Below are 19,401 nucleotides of genomic sequence, written 5' to 3' on the forward strand. Positions count from 1 at the left end.
AATGATGGGGTTCCTATGGGAGGAGGTGTTTGGGTTCGCACACAAGATCAAGGCCTCCGCAAACAGGCAAGATTCACAGCCGCCAGCAGCTAGGGACCGCAGCCTCCATCTGTTCCCTCAGCTGGACCAGAGGTCCCTGCTGTTAGAGGAGATCCACATAACTGCAGGAATTTGAGTCCAGGAGGATTATGATGTGCAGTGTGCTGTGGAGTGAATTTGTGGTACGAGGACCAGGAAATTGAGGTATTTGTACTGCAGTGACTGGTCGCTGCAGTGCTGCCAACGTGCCGCACGTCAAGTGAGAGGGGGCCTTAAACTAATCTCCAAGCAGATCCAGCGTGGCATAGGACAGTAACATAAGCTGAGGAAGGAGTTTAGCTGGCAGAGGAGTAAATTCGCCAAACTCCTTCCCCAGCTTATGTTACTGTCTTATGCCACGCTGGATCTGCTTGGAGATTATTGTAAGCCACCAGGGGATGCAAAATGTTTCATTTTGCAAACACGTCCTATACCAACGTTCTAAGTATCATAAAAATCCATCCACTATTTCTCGGTCTACATTTTTACTTCAGAGCGCACTGAAAATTATAATCCTGTTGGCAAATGAAAGGTAAATATTGCCGTTCAGACTTTGGTTTGCCACATGTAATAAGATCACTCCGTCCCACTTGCAGTGACGTTAAAGTGACCTTTCAACATTTCCTCCTTGAGGATTGAAAATTTCGACAAAAAACTGCAAACAGTAGGTGTTTTCTTAACCCTTTGCCCTTTGTACATTGCTGAAGCTTCTGACTGATAAGATAGAATTTCCGCCATACTGTCAGCTTGCAGATTGACCACCCTTTAAATATTTGGCTAAGTTGTACATTTACCATTACAAATATTGTTCTTGCCCATTACCGTTAAGATTTTATTTGTCTGAATTTACCACATTCGTGGAAGGATTGACATAAAAGTGTCTTTTACTTTTCTTAGATATTAACCCTACCAGAGACTGGACTGTAAAGTGTAAGGTTTGGCCCACTCACTCCGGGATGAATTCATACTTTTATTAAGTGTGGTGGGTTCTTTAACGTACAGTTTTTCGACTCATCCGATAGGACGTCCCTAGCCTGAACTGGTCATTTTCATTTTTATCTGGGTCGGGTGAGGAATTCAAAATAGGTCTAAAGTACCCTTTTTCAAGGACACAACTCTGAAGCCAGGCATAGATTCAAACTAGGACCTTTTGTCAACCACCCTAACCATACGACCACCTTGCCACCTCAAAAAAAGCACTTTCTTTCAATATGCCGGAAACGAAATTGGTCAATTTCAAAACGGAGGCGTCACGAGAATTGTTCAAGAAAAGCGCATTTTATTTACGGATAAATTTTGCTGGCTTAGGATAAATTTCTTCCAAAGCAACCGTTGCTCAGATTCCATCGCTGAAAATATTGGATACCCTACGGACACTTTTTCTATACACATATAACACAACCGAATTTCAAGTGCGGAACATGTAGTCAAACAAAACATCGATTCGTGCGAAGTTCTACTAAACCAAAGTAAAGATAAGCAAATTAACTGGGGTGGTAGATTTCTACGGCCTCGTGTCACGGTCATCTGGACTACAAGCCAGATCTTTCAAGCAAGGAACTGTCCAGGGAGGAAGGAAAAGAAGGCGGCAGCGGACAATATGGAAGGATAGTATCAGAGAATGAACACTAAGAGATACAAAACAGTAAGAAAAACAGAAAATCTAGAAGAATGGAGAAAACTGGTTGCCACGTCTGTTTAACTAAGCCTACATTTTTCAGCAATCGCCTGTACTATATGGTAAGAACTTGAAGCGTCCGTCACGTGTAGCCGGCCATGGCCTCCCGACCTTCTCCAGACCATGGTTGAGAACTACAGTCCTAAGCCAAGGTCATCTGTGGTTAGGAGTTGGTCGGCGAGGTAAGCTACTTGTCTAGAAACGAGGTAAACGACAGTCGGCTATATATATTTTTAAAAATCAGAGTTAGAAAAGTAATATTGTACTTATAGATGCGATCAGAGGAACAAACTGGAGCTAGAGTAGGAGGGATTCCAGACTACTTCCAACCCAGCGCCGACCTTGCTTGGGGTGGGGAGAGGTTGGGCCCGGGAGCAAAGTTGTTGGTGGAAAGGTCCTGAATATGTGAGAGGGCCGGGGCTGGTTGGACATGCTTTGATAGCATGTTGATAGCTGAGCCAATTGAAACAAAGAATATTTAAAAAAACTAAAGTATACTACAAGCTAACAGTTCATCTCTTACCTTCTGGCGTGGTGAGGTCGAATACCACACGGTAGACAGGCTTTCCGCGGTAGTCACTCAGTAGTAGCGTGTCTACCTGTAAAGGTGTTCAAAATAGAACTGGTCAAAAAGACAAGACTAAATAAGACGTTTTTACGATATGCAATGAGCTTCCTTGTACGTTTCTACGGCCTACATTCCGTATAAAGGTCGTTATGTGGTGGTACGCTTCAATTGAAGTATATGATTACCTAAGCAATGCCTACTTTAAAACTACAGGTAAAAAATACAGTTACAATTGATATAACAAAACCGTATAGAAAACTTTCTTACAAATAAGCCGTATTGTTAGGATTCGACACTAGTACATCTTTTAACCGTGAGGGACAAATTACATTATCAGAACGGCTAATGCTCCTAAAAAGTTTGAAAAATATCACACAACAATATTATTCTAGTTAACACCGATGGTATTACCTACCCAAGCGTCTTGTGTGGTTCCATGTAGGTTTAAATTGGGCACAAACTCTACACCTCTAACAGAGAGCATCTGCGCCAAAAGGACCAACGCTGCGGCGATATATTTCCCCATTTCAGACAAACGACACACGACAACGCACTCGCGCTTGCAACTACTCCAAATAGAATTGTGTAACATGTTTGCTGGCAATTTATGCACTTTTATGGTTAATGATTATACCGCTGTTTTGCATAAACCAACGAAAAATCTCTGGTTGTGTAAGGGGCCGATGTCGTTTATGATAATTACATCGTTGTGTAACGGGTTGCCAGTATACGTGATGTAACGCTCACACCCATATATCAAGTTAATGATTATATACCAAACTTTGCTTAGGCTCTCTTTGCTCTAATCAAGCGGTGAGCACTGGCCACCGAAAAAATTGTTTCCAGTGTTTTATTTGTGTGATTTTATAATCGGAATGTGTTTCAAGATGTTGAAGTATGACTGAAATGACAACAAAAAAACAAAGCGATTAAAATCTTAGCGTATGAAGCTGGACTTTGTTGCGTTCTCTATGATCTGTTACACTTTGTCGTGAAAAAAATTGTCTTTTCATGGAAGCTCATATGTGTTGGAACTTGGTAGTAATCATAGTACAACATTAAAATTTCCAACAGTAAGGTATACAATGCTCAGGTTTTTCCACGACCACTGTCGTCTTCTTCAGGATCAATGATGAAAAAAAAAGAAAATTAGATCAGATTTCACACCAGTTTTCAAGCCGTTACTTCGAAGCAAAGTGCACATTCACATCTGTAACTGATCGAATGGAAGGGATTTCAAGTAAGATAAGTTGTTCTTCATGAATAAGCAAAGAGCACATTCACATCTGTAATCGAATGGAATGGATTTCAAGTAAGATAAGTTGTTCTTCAAATGTTTTTTTTCTATATGGTTGCCAGTAGAGAGGTGTGCATCACAGTGCATGTGTCAATCAAAATGTAGGCGTGGTTTAGCATGAAAACAGGGACACGCGCCATGGTATGAGCATGTGGTACAAAGTCACATGTTTGAGTGTTGTAACATACACGCACCAATTCATCATAGTTGAAAGCTGACGAAAGGGTATAAATGAAGGTAACGCTACATGTCCTTGTGGAGTTTTGATACTAATTTACACAATTGTAACTTTTGATACAAAACGGTTTTTCCAAAACCTAGATACACATTGATATAATCTTTTTTTTTTTCTAAACGAGGGCCTAGATTTAGTGTCAGCGCTTTCTGATCTCCAAGGAGATTCGGGAGATATCACGAGAGAAAAGTCCTTGTCCCATGTTTGAACAATGTCACTGACCTACTAGGTGCCCTGTGCTTACACCATGTGGTCCACGTAGTACATCAACGTTAAACCGGCACTGTTTGGTGGACAGTCTATAGTCCACGGTAACAATGTTCCTACAAACTGTTCCTCTTTTGACGTCAAGCTTTTTAGTACTGGTATACAAGCTGCATAAGGCCGGACTGTAAGTTTGATCCACTCGCACTGCAGCTCAGGGGATAGACACCAACTCATCTAGATAAATCTGGTTTCTTTTTTTCTGTGCTCGTGGAGTGTGTTGCTCTACGAAAACACAAGGTATTTTGATGTCACAACTAAGAGGACGTCCCAAAGTAAATCTTGAAACAAAGCTAGGAAATTCCCCGAGTTGAGCTCGGGAGAGGATCTCTAATTTGCAACTAATTTTCACCTAGGTAAATAGGCATGAAGTGTATTTTTCTAAGGGCACAACGCTTTGCCCTGCCAAAGATGATAATCTTTTCCAAAAGTATGTTGCTATTTTCAGCTATGAACTGTGTTGCATTTCTTACACAGCGCATGCGACACTTTCAAGTTATGCCTGTTGCAACACTAGAACGCACTTGACAGTGACCCTCTCACTCTAGAACGCACTCGACATTGACCTTCTCAGCTATTTTGATTGAAGTTCAAGATTAAAAAAGAAGCCACTATCAAACAACAAATAATTAGGGTCATTGCACTCGAATCGTGTAATGCCCCATATCTGGCGTACTCAAATGACTATTGTCTATTGTCCATTGCATTACGTATGGTTCTTTGAAAATAGCATCGACTGTAGGCCCACCTACTCTCTAAGCAAGGGTTGATAGGCTCCGACTGTGTTTTGACGTTACTTCAGGCGTTTGTATTCGCCGCGAGACATAAAGACAACGGTTGAAAATGGAAAGTCCGATAAAAACGTCCAAAAAACAAACAGCCAGAGTCTAACTTCTGCTTGGAGAGTTATAACAGCAACCAGAGCTTGTTGTACAGCAGCGACATCTGTCGATATCTATGATAACTGCAATCACAGAAAAGTGGGGAATTGACATTTGTCCATTTTGTATATGATAGGCACTGGGTAAGATTGGTAAAATTCTAACGGAATTCTATTGGAATTCCTATCTATCCTAGAACAAATGGGAATTATACCAGGAAAATCCCCAATAATACTAGAATTTAGAATTAGATTAAAATGGTATATAGAAAGTAGACTGAATTATTTTACAATCTACAATTCAATTTCACAAGAATACATTAAAACTGCCCCCCCCCCCCCCCCAAAAAAAAACAAGGCTTGTACGGCGCTTACTGGAAAAACCGGTTTAGCATATCGAGTCGTCACTTGCTCCAAATTGTCCTTCGTAAATGTTACTGATATGCAAATCGTTGCATAACGATCCCCCTCGACATTAGATAGAGAACCTTAGCCCATGTTGAAAATCGCAAAACAGTTCCCCCCCCCCCCCTCCATAAAAATGGTAAGCACCGTCGGCCCAAAAAGTCTGCGAAAGAGGTCAAAGTTTCCGAATGTTTATTTTAGTAATTTAGATTTACGATTGAAACTATTCTTTAAGATTTTAGTAATGCTCGGGAAACTCATATTTGCAGTAATATAACAATTTAGCTGCATACACTACTCAATATTGATTCATTCTTTTTTCCCCAATCTCGGATTGTCTGAGCAAACAGGCTAAAAACTTAATTTCATTAGCCCTAGGAAGGATAAGAATTCCAACCTTCTCACGAAAAAATCCGAGATACACCTGACTCCGATCTCTACCGTCTACTGTGAATTGAGACACACATGACATGTTTGGACATACAGAACTGTGTAATGTACTATTCTTTGTTATTGATTGGGGCCCCCGTAGGGGCTCACAAAAATTGCCATGGTGGACGGTATTTCACGTCCCCCAGGCGGGGTATTGGGAAAAGTTTTCAACTAGCAATAATCACGCCTCGGATAGACCTCATCGGCTATGATATCGCCTCTGCGCAAAGCTACCGTAAACAGTGGCATCATGGCCCGGAGGTAAACAGGGACAAGAGCTTTTTGTGGTGCACGTCAATTCAATGAACCATTGACCGCAGTCAACCAACAACGGGAATTGAATTCCGCCTTGTATGATGGAAATTCAACCGACAAAATTATTTAAATTTCAATACAGAGGTATTTCGCCGAGAAAATTATCGAACAATTTGATTGGATGAAAGATAAATGCATTTACGTGGTATGAACAGACGCATGTACGACGTATTGGTCACGTGACTACTCAATTACCATGCACCTGCGCATTAACAATGGTGGCAGCGGTGATTCTGCGCAAACCTGCTAGAGAGCGCTTTTGTACCACTGATTTTGTTTAAACCACATGCCTGTATTAGTTGCACAAGGCACACACGAGTCACAAGAGAGCAACATGTTGTTGCCATGTACGATCCATTGATTTCCACGTTGTCTTTTTCTTAACAGTTGACAATATACCTTTCAGTCTGTTCATCTACGTATACGGTATGCAAGTTGTTGTCGAAATTACACTATTCTGGAGTCTTTAAATAGTTCGTTACATGCGTTTGTAACAAAGGTTCAAGTAGTCTTTGAACGGATCAGACTAAACCAGCAGACTGAAGGAAAATCCTAATCTCCAGGCAGATTCCTCCGTGGCAAGACAGTAACATAAGCTGGGGAAGGACTTTAACCGGCAGAGGAGTAAAATCCGAGAGAAAAGAACGAGGAGTAGAACAATAAATGTACCCCCTCCCACCCAATGCACCACCGCATGGAAATTGTTGCAGTGCGCAACATCTCCGCCTAGGGGCGCTCTTTCCTTATCAGTTCTGCCATGTCAGATTTTCACGTTTCAAACTTTCATTGTCAACACTTGAGTGGCAATGCAGCAGGATGCCTTGAAAGGTATGAAACCTGGGCTCAGCATTTTATAAGCGTCCAGAAACTCTTGTATCGATTGTTTGATGACTTTCTTGAAATCTCTTAGCTAGCTTCATGTACTTTTACTTGTCAACCTTGAATAGCCACATACACATATATTAGGTTCTCCAAGGCTACTTATATCAAAAACAATTTATCCGTTCGTTTACCCTTTTAACACATTTGAGATATTCTAGCAGAATACTTTTTGCACGTATAAGTTGCTAATAGGCACTTCTTTCATGCATTTGTTTCATTTCAATTCTAAACGGTGGTTTATATTGATTTAAAGATTAAAATAAATTTTAGAGCCATAAAACAGTACCTACTCTTCACAAAAGAACTTGTTGAATACATATTACTTCAGGATGGCTCTCTTTCGAAGGAATGTCCCTACTCTTGAAGGAGTATAATAACAGGGTTGTGTCACATGTGGCTAAATTCATCTTTGCAGGGTTCATATCATACCCATCTTTTACAGTGTTAATACATTTTATCATCGTTTCCTGAGTTAACTATGTAGTTATTACTGGCACTGAATGCTTCATATTAGGACAGGTTTCCCTAAGTTGGCTTTTGGGTTACCACTGCAGGTACCAGAGCAAGAGTTCTATGGGAACTTTCTAGTCGATTTACTGTGCAATTACTGAAACTGATGGGCGGGGAGGGCAATTAAAACTATCTAGTGATTACTGGTACTGAATGCTTCATATTAGGCAGGTTTCCCTAAGTTGGCTTTTGGGTTACTAGTACCAATGCAGGTATCAGAGCAAGAGTTCCATGGGAACTTTCTCGTCGGATTACTATAGTACTCTCCAATTACTGAAACGGATGGGTGGGGAGGGCCATGAAAAAGTGTGTGTTCCTGATGTAAACTAGTAATGTCTAATTCTACAGCAACATATTAAGTATTCAAACATAAACAGCAGACACTTATCCTTTCCAAAAGATCATATTTTTATTCCTTCATACTGGTGATCACAGCATTGCAGATGGACTGCTTTCAACTTCACCTCTTAGTGAGCTTTTCCATCAAAAATAAGGGATATATTTCAAAGATACCGTGTTTGTTTGCTGACAATACTATTGGCACATACAAAATTTTAAACAATTCTTTTTAACACGCTAGAGCTATGATTCTACGAGAAGTGCTTTAAAACAATCTTGACATAGGAATGTTGCAGGAATTCTTGGTTCTCAATAACACTTTCAGGAGGAATGTACAAAAGGCTGGAATGACAAATAAACTTCAGTGAGGCAAGGAATGTTACCAGAATAACAATGTACTTTTTATAGACAGTTAACAGAAGTTATTGCCTCCACTTAAATGATTGCCAAACTTTCTAGGTTAATTTATCCCTTGCTACTCTGTGCACCCACAACATTGTGTGTTATGCTGGCTGTCCGACGGCCATTTTTAGTGAACAATATGTTAGTAAAAAAGAACCCACCCGACTGCAAGATAGGAACGGTCAGGTTTGTTTCGTCCTGGCTTCTACATGTACACGCTCGAGCCATGTCTTAATCCATTGCAACTTGCCATCGTTAGCTCCTGACAAGCTCCCTGTAGCTTTTAGTCCTAACTTATGTTCCAGTTTAGAAGCACTTGCGGTGGACGATGGATGGGCCGGACTCGTCGTACTCCTGCTTGCTGATCCACATCTGCTGGAAGGTGGACAGGGAGGCCAGGATGGACCCTCCGATCCAGACAGAGTACTTCCTCTCGGGAGGAGCGATGATCTTGATCTTCATGGTGCTGGGTGCCAGGGCGGTGATCTCCTTCTGCATACGGTCGGCGATACCGGGGAACATGGTGGTGCCACCGGACAGCACGGTGTTGGCGTACAGGTCCTTCCTGATATCGATGTCGCACTTCATGATGGAGTTGTAGGTTGTCTCGTGAACACCAGTGGACTCCATTCCTGAGAACAGAAGCGAGAATAGTAAGCATACAGAAGAACAAATCAATTAACAGACAAACAGTCTTATACAAGTAAGAGTTGGTATATTTACTTCAGTGTCCTGTCTTCTTAATAAAGTGAAGTTTTATAATTTTACTGTTGCAGAACAAGACTTACCGAGGAATGAAGGCTGGAAGAGAGACTCGGGGCAGCGGAACCTCTCGTTGCCGATGGTGATGACTTGTCCGTCAGGCAGCTCGTAGCTCTTCTCCAGACTGGAGCTGGAGGCAGCGGTGGACATCTCCTGCTCGAAGTCCAGGGCCACATAGCACAGCTTCTCCTTGATGTCACGGACGATTTCCCTCTCAGCTGCAATGGGACATAAAATGATTAATTTCTGAAGGCAGTCTATCATTACTAACTTTAACATAAAAGCTGTGATCAGTATCATAAGTGTAAAATTGAAAATGTCAAGACCAGACAAAATTATAGAAGTTTGAAACTCACCAGTGGTTGTGAAGCTGTAGCCACGCTCTGTGAGGATCTTCATGAGGTAGTCTGTCAGATCACGTCCAGCCAGATCCAGACGGAGGATGGCGTGGGGCAGGGCGTAACCCTCGTAGATGGGCACGGTATGGGAGACACCATCTCCAGAGTCCAGCACGATACCTGTGGTACGACCGGATGCGTACAGGGACAGCACGGCTTGGATGGCAACGTACATGGCTGGGCTGTTGAAGGTCTCGAACATAATCTGTAGAAGCGATAAAGGAGAAAATTGGATCAGTCACTCTTCATGTGGCAGTTTATAACTGTCATGCAATTGTGAAGTCAAACTGTTCTGGCATTTTAATCTTTTTTCTCTAACAAAAAAAAAAAAAAAAGAAGTTCTTACTTGTGTCATCTTTTCCCTGTTGGCCTTAGGGTTGAGTGGGGCCTCAGTCAGCAGCACGGGGTGTTCCTCTGGAGCGACACGCAGCTCGTTGTAGAAGGTGTGGTGCCAGATCTTCTCCATGTCGTCCCAGTTGGTGACGATACCGTGCTCGATGGGGTACTTCAGTGTAAGGATACCTCTCTTGCTCTGGGCCTCATCACCTACATAGCTGTCCTTCTGGCCCATGCCAACCATCACACCCTGTTTAGAAAGAAGGAACAAGATTAGGAACTGAATTTCTGTTGAAAGGAACAGGAAATGGCTGAGCATGTTTGTGGTTACTTCCTCTTCTTGAAAGTTCTTGTATAATCACAACAGTAAATGTTTAAAGAATAGATCTCTATTCACAATTAGAACCACTAAAATTTTAAACTTTTTTTTCTGATAAAGCTGTACAAAAATTTCAGTAAAATTTAAAGTCAAGTAAGGGAACTTGCTGCATACCTGATGGCGTGGCCGTCCCACGATGGAGGGGAACACAGCACGGGGAGCGTCATCTCCAGCGAAACCGGCCTTGCACATACCGGAGCCGTTGTCCACAACCAGCGCTGCAACATCGTCTTCCATTGTAAATGTAGGTGTGTGGTCACGTCACAGGGAACCTGTAGCAGCAATGCAAGAGCACCAAATGAATGAGAAACCTGTGAGAGAACACTGTTTATAAGCACTGAGACAGTCAGTGGTTGGATGACATCACTTCTCTGAATCACCAATCACAAAGAGGCGATGTCCATATAAGGACACACCCAAAGCCTTATAGGGCAAGGAGCCAGGACCAAATTTGGACATCAGGTGTCAGGGGGAAGCCCTTCCTGCACCACTTACAAGCCACTTCCCCTTCTGACATATCATCCAGGCAGCCAGCCATGACTCACAGCCAGGAATGAGGAAGTCTTCCCACCATTTTCAGCCACATTCTCTATGATCTGACAACCTAGTTTTCTGGAGGAAAAGCCTTTCAAATACTCAGCCAAGAATAAGGAAGTCGTCCTTTCACTTACAAGAACTTTCTTAATCTGACAAGGTTTTCAAGGTGAAAAAAATTTTCTACACTTAAAATCAACTTTCCTTAGCTAAGCAAATCTACAAATGATGTAAAATTTACACAAGCAGATTTTTTCTCAAAGTTGACACATAAGATAAACAAAAAAGCATAAGAAAAACTGCACAATGATTATGCAGAAAACAAAAGGCTGCCTTATTTACTAACTACTACCATGGAAATGTGTGGCCACACCCATCCTATAGTATGCAAATCCAGGCTTATCACAATATCAGCAGCCCTAGCTCAGGTGAGACAAATTTTGCCCATATATGGTCCTGCAGAGGGATGCCCCCATGTTTACACAATGGCAGCATTGCTTACTCATGGCGTGTACTGGGCAAGCCCAATATTGGTGTAGCTCCACCAGATGTTAAAACAATCTACGGCTATGTACAACATGTGTTAGCAGATAAATTAGGACCAATGTGAGACATTTTTGTTCATTTATCACAGTCCCGACCGACAAGATTTTTCCAGGCACGCATTTTGCACACAATGAACAGCCAAGCCTTCTGGTGCAACATGCACGCGAGCGTTTCATTATTTCCCCCCTCCCTTTGTTCCTTCCTCATTCATATATTCATCACCCACTGGCGGGAAGCACTCGATATGTGACCATATATGGGCAAATCCTGTGAAAAGGTGAAACGATGATCGCATCTAGCCTGGGGGGAAGCGACTATCACCGGTGTAAATGTATCACAGCGCCGGTGCCATGTTTCACTTTTAGAGATTTTAGAATGCCCGTTCCACCCTGCATTCTATAGAATCAAAGCTAAATGTGCATTATCTCCCCAATCATTTTCAAACCGCCGTACATCCATCAAATTAGTCGCAAGAACTATTACGAAAGCTTACATAAACCAGAAATAATATATCGTTACCAAGGAACATAAAAGGCGGTCTAGACATGCTGACTATTCGGTTGCAGAAAAAGTTGCACACTACCGACTGACGGTTAGACCGTTATCGCGGCTGCGAATTTAAAATATTTAAAACAGACAGCATGGGGCAGACGGGGCCAAGCCCTTGTTGTTGTAACACTAACGCTGCTTTTTCCCGCCCCATCCAAATAGGGGACAAGGAATTTCTGAACCTGTCAACGGCTTTTCATTCACAAGCTTGGGGAGACGGCTAGGGAAAGTCGTTAAAATTTGAAGACGCTCGAAGAGTGTTGCAAGACGATCTAGACATGTAGGGCTTCGCGACGAAGCAAATCAAACTATAATTTTGTGGTTTGCTGTGCATTTTAATTACTACAAATCGAGCAAAGTTTATAGAGATCGAGAGGAAGTAATGCTGTAAAAGAAATGGAAGCAGAAAAGGGGGAACAAGCCACGTGACAAGTTCCCTTTTTCTTTCGAACTGTCGTTACTTGTTGTCTGATTCGAGAACGAGTATTTGAAAGCAAGAAGATCTAGCTTCCCTATCGGAGAGCAAATGCACGGAGCTTTCCTAACCTACAACACCTAGTGTGGACCGGTTTTTGTACCATAATTACAACACGGCCTTCCCCGGGAGGCATAACGGTCACCATAAATTTCAGTCAAGCTATTCGGGAGGTACCTCACAAGGTAGTGTCCATCGAAAAACCTAACTGAACATTGCACAAATCCTTTGAAAAATTTACCTGACTTCCACATAACTTAAAGTCATTCGAAGAAAGTAAGAAATTTAGGACAACGTTGCTAGCAAGACGCGAGACGTCAAATGAATGGACGAGGAACCGGCTTTGTACAAGTCCGTTGACACTGAGTCCCACATGGCATCTAAATTTAGCCCCCAAATGTTACTCACCCTAAAGCTCATCGCCTAAAGCTATCTTGAGGTTCTAAACTAAGGTTAGGATGCAATTTAGTAAATTTTCAGGCACATTCTGAGGTAAATCTGAGGAAAAAGTCTTACCAAAAAAGTCGAAGTCTCCTTCTTGCACGATCCAGTCGTCTGCACGCAAATCAATTTTGCCGGCTCCGTTTTTATACCCAACTCCACCCTTCTTCTAGGAAATCTCTCCCAAATATGGTCATGCCGGCAATCCGGGGCGATGATTGGTCAGAGCGTGGAAGGCCTGTTCGAGCCACGTGGGTCCCAGCTGATTCACCCGTGGAACAGATTATCGTACATTTTCAGGGGGGAGAGCCATTTTCAACCACGATTTTCATGCAATTAGGACTTTTATATTTCATGCAATGGAATAAATAATACGTGTGATAAGGCACATTTAGATAATTCAAAATGGGAGCATTTGAGAGAAGAAAGAGTGTGGTTGCAAACAGAGGGGGGCGTAACATCACTGAGTGAGACTGACTCGCCCCAATAGCTGCCCATTGTTTTCCGACCGCCAGACCCGAAGCCTGCGATTTGTAAACAGACTGAGCCAATTCTGACAATATCTACACATCCGCAAGTCCATCTGGCACAAAGAAATCGTTATTGAAACTCAGGAATTCCAGAAATTCTTTCGAATCAACGATACTTGTAAACGCCTTGGAGAGAGGAAGTAACATGCAAGATGACGTCAGAAAATGTCGTTGGAGTTTTATATCCCTAGTGGAGTCATTTATTCCAATTTGCGATGTCTATACGTCCTTTTTTATGCAATTTGCTAGTACATAGGGGACCACCGCAATACACATTAGTAATGGTCCCAGCTGTGCATTTGAAGCCACACTCAGACGGTATTTGCCAGTTCAAGCGAAGAGTGTTTTACATGGCCGTATTATTTGTTGTGAAAACTACATTGAAGTTTTACCACCACAATGAATTAATTTGTAGGGATCCAGAAAAAATACAGAAAAATGATCTAAATAAAAGGTTCTAAAGTCAACATGGAGAAACTAAGTAAACTGGTCTTCAACGTAGGTTTTCTTTTCATTTTGAATTTCATACATTTGTTATTGTTGTTGCTCTAGTCTCTAGACAATTACGTTGATTGTCTCGTTCAACTAAAATAATAGCATGATTAATGTGTACTGGGATCTTATCCAAGAGAAGCGCTGATTACACAAAAAGGAAAATGGCGCTAATCTACTAGTAAATGTTTGGAAAATTGCAATATTTTCAAGCTGAACCTTTCTTCAGATCAGATGGAATTTGTTTCTGTTCCCACCCAACATCTATTTGGAGATGGTTACTCCGTCTCTTTGCAAAATTGATGATTAATTCACGTGGTATTTTGCTGATATCATATATCCTCTACTTTCGTGATTGAAGTTGCTTTTTTTTGTGGGAGGGAGGGGGTGTCGCCAGCGAATGCCGGTCATACCAGGACGAAAACTCGCTTGTTTATTTTTGTGTCGAAAAAAGGGGCTTTGAAAGGTGGGTGGGACCTGAAGATAAGCGTTGGTCGCCCGCGTGGGGACTTTCAATATAAACATTGCAACTTGATACGATCCTGCTTAGAGCAGTCCACTTTGCGTTTAGATACCATGGGAAAGGCCTGCGAAATGTTTGTTTGATAGCGATTTCTTGTAAATGTCTTTCAGAAAAAAAGTCTGTACACGCAAAGCTTTTGTTTTCAAAAAGATTTCCACCACAACTTCTAATGGTAACAGGTTTATCATATTAGAAGTTGTGGTGGAAATCTACAGTTTATTCTGTAGCTGTATAATCCAGATTGGTTAAAACCGCAAGGCATTCAAGATGGTCCCATTTAATTAATGTGTGGTTATTATGCTGATCTCTAAATCAAATTTGCGGATTGTCAGCTAGCACCCACAACTTGACGTTCCATGCAATTTTGATTATAACACTGTGAGGGGGGCATGCATAATCTTGGAATGCGCTACGTAGTTACACATTCTGCAGTGCAAGTCACCCCAAAATTTCACAGAACATCATTACATTAGACCAATTAAACAGACATTAAAGGTTTCATTCCAAAATTGATTCCAAATGCATTTAGAATTTTAGATACCCACGATAAAGATATGCCGGTATTTGGTAAGAAATAGAACAGGTAAGTAGGTCAATTCTTGCATGCCTTGCGGCGAAACCACCACCCCTACCCCACCACTATTTTTAAACATAGACTTACGGTTACGAGATAACATGACAAATTGGGCTTTTGAATTCAATCTCAAAGCAGGTGTTGGGAAACAAAAATAACATAATAAAAGGCCAGAAAACCTAAGCATTTTCCCGCCCAACATCTGCTTGAAGACGAGAGAATGCCCTTATCCGAAATGCTTCCAAACTTGCTTTTAGAATGGGTGTGTGCTTGAAAATTCCTTTGGAATAGATACGCCCAGCCCAAACATTCGTAATGGACAATAAAAAAGACTCCCTGTCAATTGACCCATAGGGGAAACACCTATACTTAAGGGGCAATAACGGTCAAAAGTCCAATTAAGGCTGTAATGGGGCGTAGTATATACTAGTACGTGTTAGGGTGGTGATGGACAAATGGGTGTGGTTATAGGTGAAGTAGGGGAGACGCCCCAACTAAGTTTAGTCTAGATGCTGTAAGGGGACCGGAAAAAAAACGGTCGATTTGGTATAACGTTATGTAGCCTTTCGCGAGTGCCCTTTTCACCGCAAAAAAAAACACTCTTTCTACCCCCGACCTGTTTCAAGAATTCAAAACCAATACTCCATTTTTTAAGTGAAAGACAGAACTTTGATAGTATCTAGTATGTAAAGCAGTGGAGGAAAACGGATGATGTATACTAGTATCTCCTCCATTCCGTGTTCGTCTATGTGCACTTTGTTTAGTGCAACATTCTAAATTTCAAATGAAGGCGAATGCCTCGTTTTATTGAATTTCACTGACCTGAAAAAACACATTATTATGCACACAAAAATACACCCCTTTCCCCCAACTAGCGAATTTCTGTTGCTTTGTGCCAAGTCTTGCGCAAAAAACTGCAAGTGATGAGCGTACAATCGGAGTTTTGACACTCTCGTGAACAATCATCATATACATAACGTACATATACAGAAGACATGCCAAGGCATGACATATACCTTCTAAAACGTTACACCTCAAAAACGCACTTTGGTCCCATGGTACCATGGTACAAGCCTCACAATCTCGTGGCTATCACGGCCCTTAGCAAACAGTAGGAATAGACGTAGACTAACGGTCAGGTGATATCGACATAATCTTTGAAAGGTCGTCCCAGTTTGTAACAGAAGGATTGACATGACCCTTGGATGGGTGCAAATGTTTGAATTTAGTGACGTAATGACGTACTAGTACTTTGCGCACGAAAATGACCGTCCAAAATAACGCTTGAAGCTAACAATGATGGTATGTGTAAATTTGCTAGCATGTGTAATGCGCCACAGTTTGTGTGCGTGTATGTCGAGAAAGAGAAAGGTGACCAGTCTGTGTGTCTGTATATGTGTGTGTTTGTGTGTGTGTGTGTGTGTGTGTGTGTGTGTGTGTGTGTGTGTGCGCGCGCTTGCACATGTGCATACATATGTCTACTTACATTTTCAGTCTTAACTTTAACACAAGCACTTAACAAGTCAAACACCATACTTCTCTCATTTCTAGTACTGTTTTAAAAGACAAAATGTACAATGTGTGCATAATAAACGTAAGAGCCGCGTCATGGGGTGTAATTTAGTAACATCATACACAGGTGCGGACCTTTCTGACGTTTGCTGCTACACGCACAATAGAAAGTCACATATATCCGTTCGTTGAAGTACACAACGATTAAGTACAATTAAGTACACAAGAATGCCGTCACCAAAGAAAAATATGTAGTTCAGTAGGCAAACGAAGACATAACAGTTACGTCAGCTAAGTTGACGAAGACGTCATGAGGATGACGTCTTACGGACTCCTGTTGACACCTGGGTTAAAACTTTCGCGCCATTTTTTCTGGCCGCAAACTACTAGTTGGTGGGGGGGGGGAGGGTATACGTTAGCTTCGTAAGTCCTGTCCCATTTTGAATGTTAAATTTGGCAATCAGATGGTTAATAACTGAAAGAGAGGAGCCAGTGTCACTTATTAAGAGGAGACAGTACTTCGCCATGTAACGAGATGGAAACAGATATATTCCTATTATGTATGTCTCCAATCTACCCCTAACGTTTTCATTGGTATCGCCCTAAGAACACGAACATTACGGCTGTCTGCAATCCATTCGTGTATTTGCCATGGGTAATTCCTTCTCATAGGCGCCGGCTTTGAGTCATATAAAGATAAGGCGCAGGAAGGCTGGCAGAGCAATTGCAAGCCTTGTTATGTTTAAGGGCGTGACATTAAACGTGGTGATGGATTTTTACAACTTGTTTTAACAACTTGAATACTGTGATATCTAGGGACACAGCAACGAAATGGCATTACTTTAATAACATTACTCCTGGGGAGGGGGGTCAAGCGTCTGTATACACGTTTAGAAATGACAACAATAGAGATTGAAAATTGGGGTTCTCTACTTTCAAAGCAGTTTGCAATCCCAGAAAATTGTTCTTTTTTTAAACAGCTGCCTCAAGTATTGTGTTACATTTAATTGGGTCAACCAAGGCGGCAGGTATTGCAACGTACATTATTTATATTACACTGCAGCCAGAACTAGTCAGTACTATCTGAGTCTGTGATAACTATTATTGAGAGAAAGATGCGACACCTCCATGAAAATGTCAAACAAATAAGGAGTGGTTGTATTATGTTTATAGTCCCTTGTAAAATCTAACATCAGAACATGTGTAGCAAATTCGCCACGACACCACCATACGCTGTGATAAGTCACAGGGTTACCTAGCGGACGTTGGCATCAGCATTCTTGCTGTGAAGCCACGTCATAGCCCGTCGTGGGATGTTTCCTGTCAGAATTCCCACTAAAAGGGGAACACGCAACCCTGTTCTCGATATTATTTGAGTGTTATGTGTGGGCAAGAGGAATCACGGTTATCTGTGCAAGACTCCGCACTACGCTACAAATTCTGTAGAATTCGCATTGTTTTATTTTGAAACATTCGGTCAAATCATCACAATTCATGCAAAAACTCCACAAACAGTTGCAGATTATAGCTTGTACATTCAAAAAATAAACAGGTGTCAGGGGTTTAGTCAGCGACCTGTTATCCAGCACCTGCCACGGTAGTTTTCCTCGAGGCCACGCCCCTTGAGTTACCGCCGATTTTCCCGCCCGCCACAAAACAAGTGTCAGACGACCCTTTCTTGTTGTGACCGTAAATTTTACCTCACGTTTTGAACGCATTCAACTAATGACGGGCGTACACTCTCAGAACAATCACATATCGTGCGCAAATGTTGACCTTTCTTTGGCTAGATTGGAATTACTGCATCATATGATCAGCTGATTATTATTCATATCCAGCGCAAGGTGCCCAAGACATGACCAAATAAGGTAATGTTCTGGGCTCCCGGCTGATAATGCCCTGTTGACCTTCGGGACGAGACCACTTTGTCTGGTGGGGCGGGGTCAATCATTGTTGATAGGGAAAATTCATCATTGTTCTAAAATGGGGTTGAAACAGTCGATATTTTCCTTGATATGGCGAATGTGCATTTACAACCGGAGAAGGCCTATTCATATGTACGGTTGCAAAATCATTTTTATAGCGAAATAAGTTGGAAAATATGGAAGGAAGTGTATGGTTGCTCCCACTTTGCAGACGACATCCTGTCTCCCTCTCACAAGCAACGGGGCGCTAATTATAGAAAAAGAGGATATGCTATTGCACCTTGCATTCCTCAAATACATCCTATTTATCCCAATCTAGGCAGTGTACCAAGTAATAGATACGTATTTTGCATCTTCTAACGCCCGTTGATATATTAACAGGGTAAGGAGAGGAATATTGTATTTTCTGTATCATTTTATGTGATAAATTGGACCATGTTGTGTGACTCTAACTTAGACAACTGACGGACGGAGCTTAGTTACCAACGGAAGTTTCTTCAATATTTGAGAGCAGGCGACCGTAACCCCCTTGGTCTCTCTGGCATATTTTTTACAGTGCCTCACCCAGACACACCCACACAGCTTTGTTTGTGATCGGTCCCTAGAATCGGGTACCCAGGTTGAGTTAGGACACGCGTTGTGAGCGAGTCAGAATGTCATGGCTAGCAGGAAATTCTCCAAGCGTAAAAGTCACAACGTGGCGTTTTCTTCAAAGCATGCACTTGTCAGATTGTGTCTGGCCTTAGATAAGCGTCCTAAACATAAGCCAGTTTTAATTTGTAGACGCCTTCACTGCATGGTCTTTGCATGACTTGCATTTCTTGCTGAATGGTATTATTGAAGGGGCGGAGAAATTATGAGTGGTGCATAAGCTATTAGGAATTTTTTGCCCAGATCAATTATTTTAACCCCAGTAATTTTCCTGATATACAATGTATGAGTCTATGACGTTACCGGGTTTGTTTTTTTTCCTTTCCCGTCGCTACCATTCGATATTGTTAACAGTCATTTTCGTTATTTGTTTCACTTGTTTGTACTGTATGTTTTGTTTTTTTTCGAGAGAGTCTCATTGGAGAGATGTTGTTATGCTTTTGTTTTTCAAATTCGATACACTTCTGTTCACCATTCAAAACAAGGGAT

General features: G+C 41.7%; 2 protein-coding genes and 1 non-coding gene across 3 annotated transcripts in view; all 3 read right to left on the bottom strand.

Annotated features, from left to right (window-relative positions):
* Positions 1–2,918, bottom strand: part of LOC118429651 — an 8,752-nt gene extending 5,834 nt beyond the window's left edge. The window contains exons 1-2 of the mRNA XM_035840233.1: positions 2,740–2,918; positions 2,280–2,355 (exon numbers count right to left, since the gene is read on the bottom strand). Of these exons, the coding sequence (XP_035696126.1) occupies positions 2,280–2,355; positions 2,740–2,916 (253 nt within the window). The 5' untranslated portion in view covers positions 2,917–2,918. The remainder of the gene's footprint in view (positions 1–2,279; positions 2,356–2,739) is intronic.
* A 3,010-nt stretch (positions 2,919–5,928) lies between these two features.
* Positions 5,929–6,069, bottom strand: LOC118429797. The gene has a single exon (XR_004832784.1). It is a non-coding gene; the product is annotated as a U4 spliceosomal RNA (small nuclear RNA).
* A 1,862-nt stretch (positions 6,070–7,931) lies between these two features.
* Positions 7,932–13,154, bottom strand: LOC118428830 (actin, cytoplasmic). Its single transcript, XM_035839054.1, has 6 exons — positions 12,781–13,154; positions 10,275–10,432; positions 9,792–10,031; positions 9,404–9,650; positions 9,074–9,265; positions 7,932–8,917 (listed from the first exon to the last, which is right to left on the bottom strand). The coding sequence occupies exons 2-6, from the start codon at positions 10,395–10,397 to the stop codon at positions 8,592–8,594; spliced, it is 1,128 nt and encodes a 375-aa protein (XP_035694947.1). The 5' UTR covers positions 10,398–10,432; positions 12,781–13,154; the 3' UTR covers positions 7,932–8,591.
* Positions 13,155–19,401: the final 6,247 nt, after the last annotated feature.

Source organism: Branchiostoma floridae, chromosome 13 (genome assembly GCF_000003815.2).
Source record: "Branchiostoma floridae strain S238N-H82 chromosome 13, Bfl_VNyyK, whole genome shotgun sequence".
NCBI lineage: Eukaryota > Metazoa > Chordata > Leptocardii > Amphioxiformes > Branchiostomatidae > Branchiostoma > Branchiostoma floridae.

Coding starts and splice junctions, on each gene's coding strand:
- LOC118428830 (XM_035839054.1), bottom strand. CDS start 10,397: ATGGAAGACGATGTTGCAGCGCTGGTTGTGGACAACGGCTCCGGTATG. Junction 9,266..9,403: donor CTACAGCTTCACAACCACTG/GTGAGTTTCAAA, acceptor GTCCCATTGCAG/CTGAGAGGGAAATCGTCCGT. Junction 8,918..9,073: donor CTTCCAGCCTTCATTCCTCG/GTAAGTCTTGTT, acceptor TTCTGTTCTCAG/GAATGGAGTCCACTGGTGTT.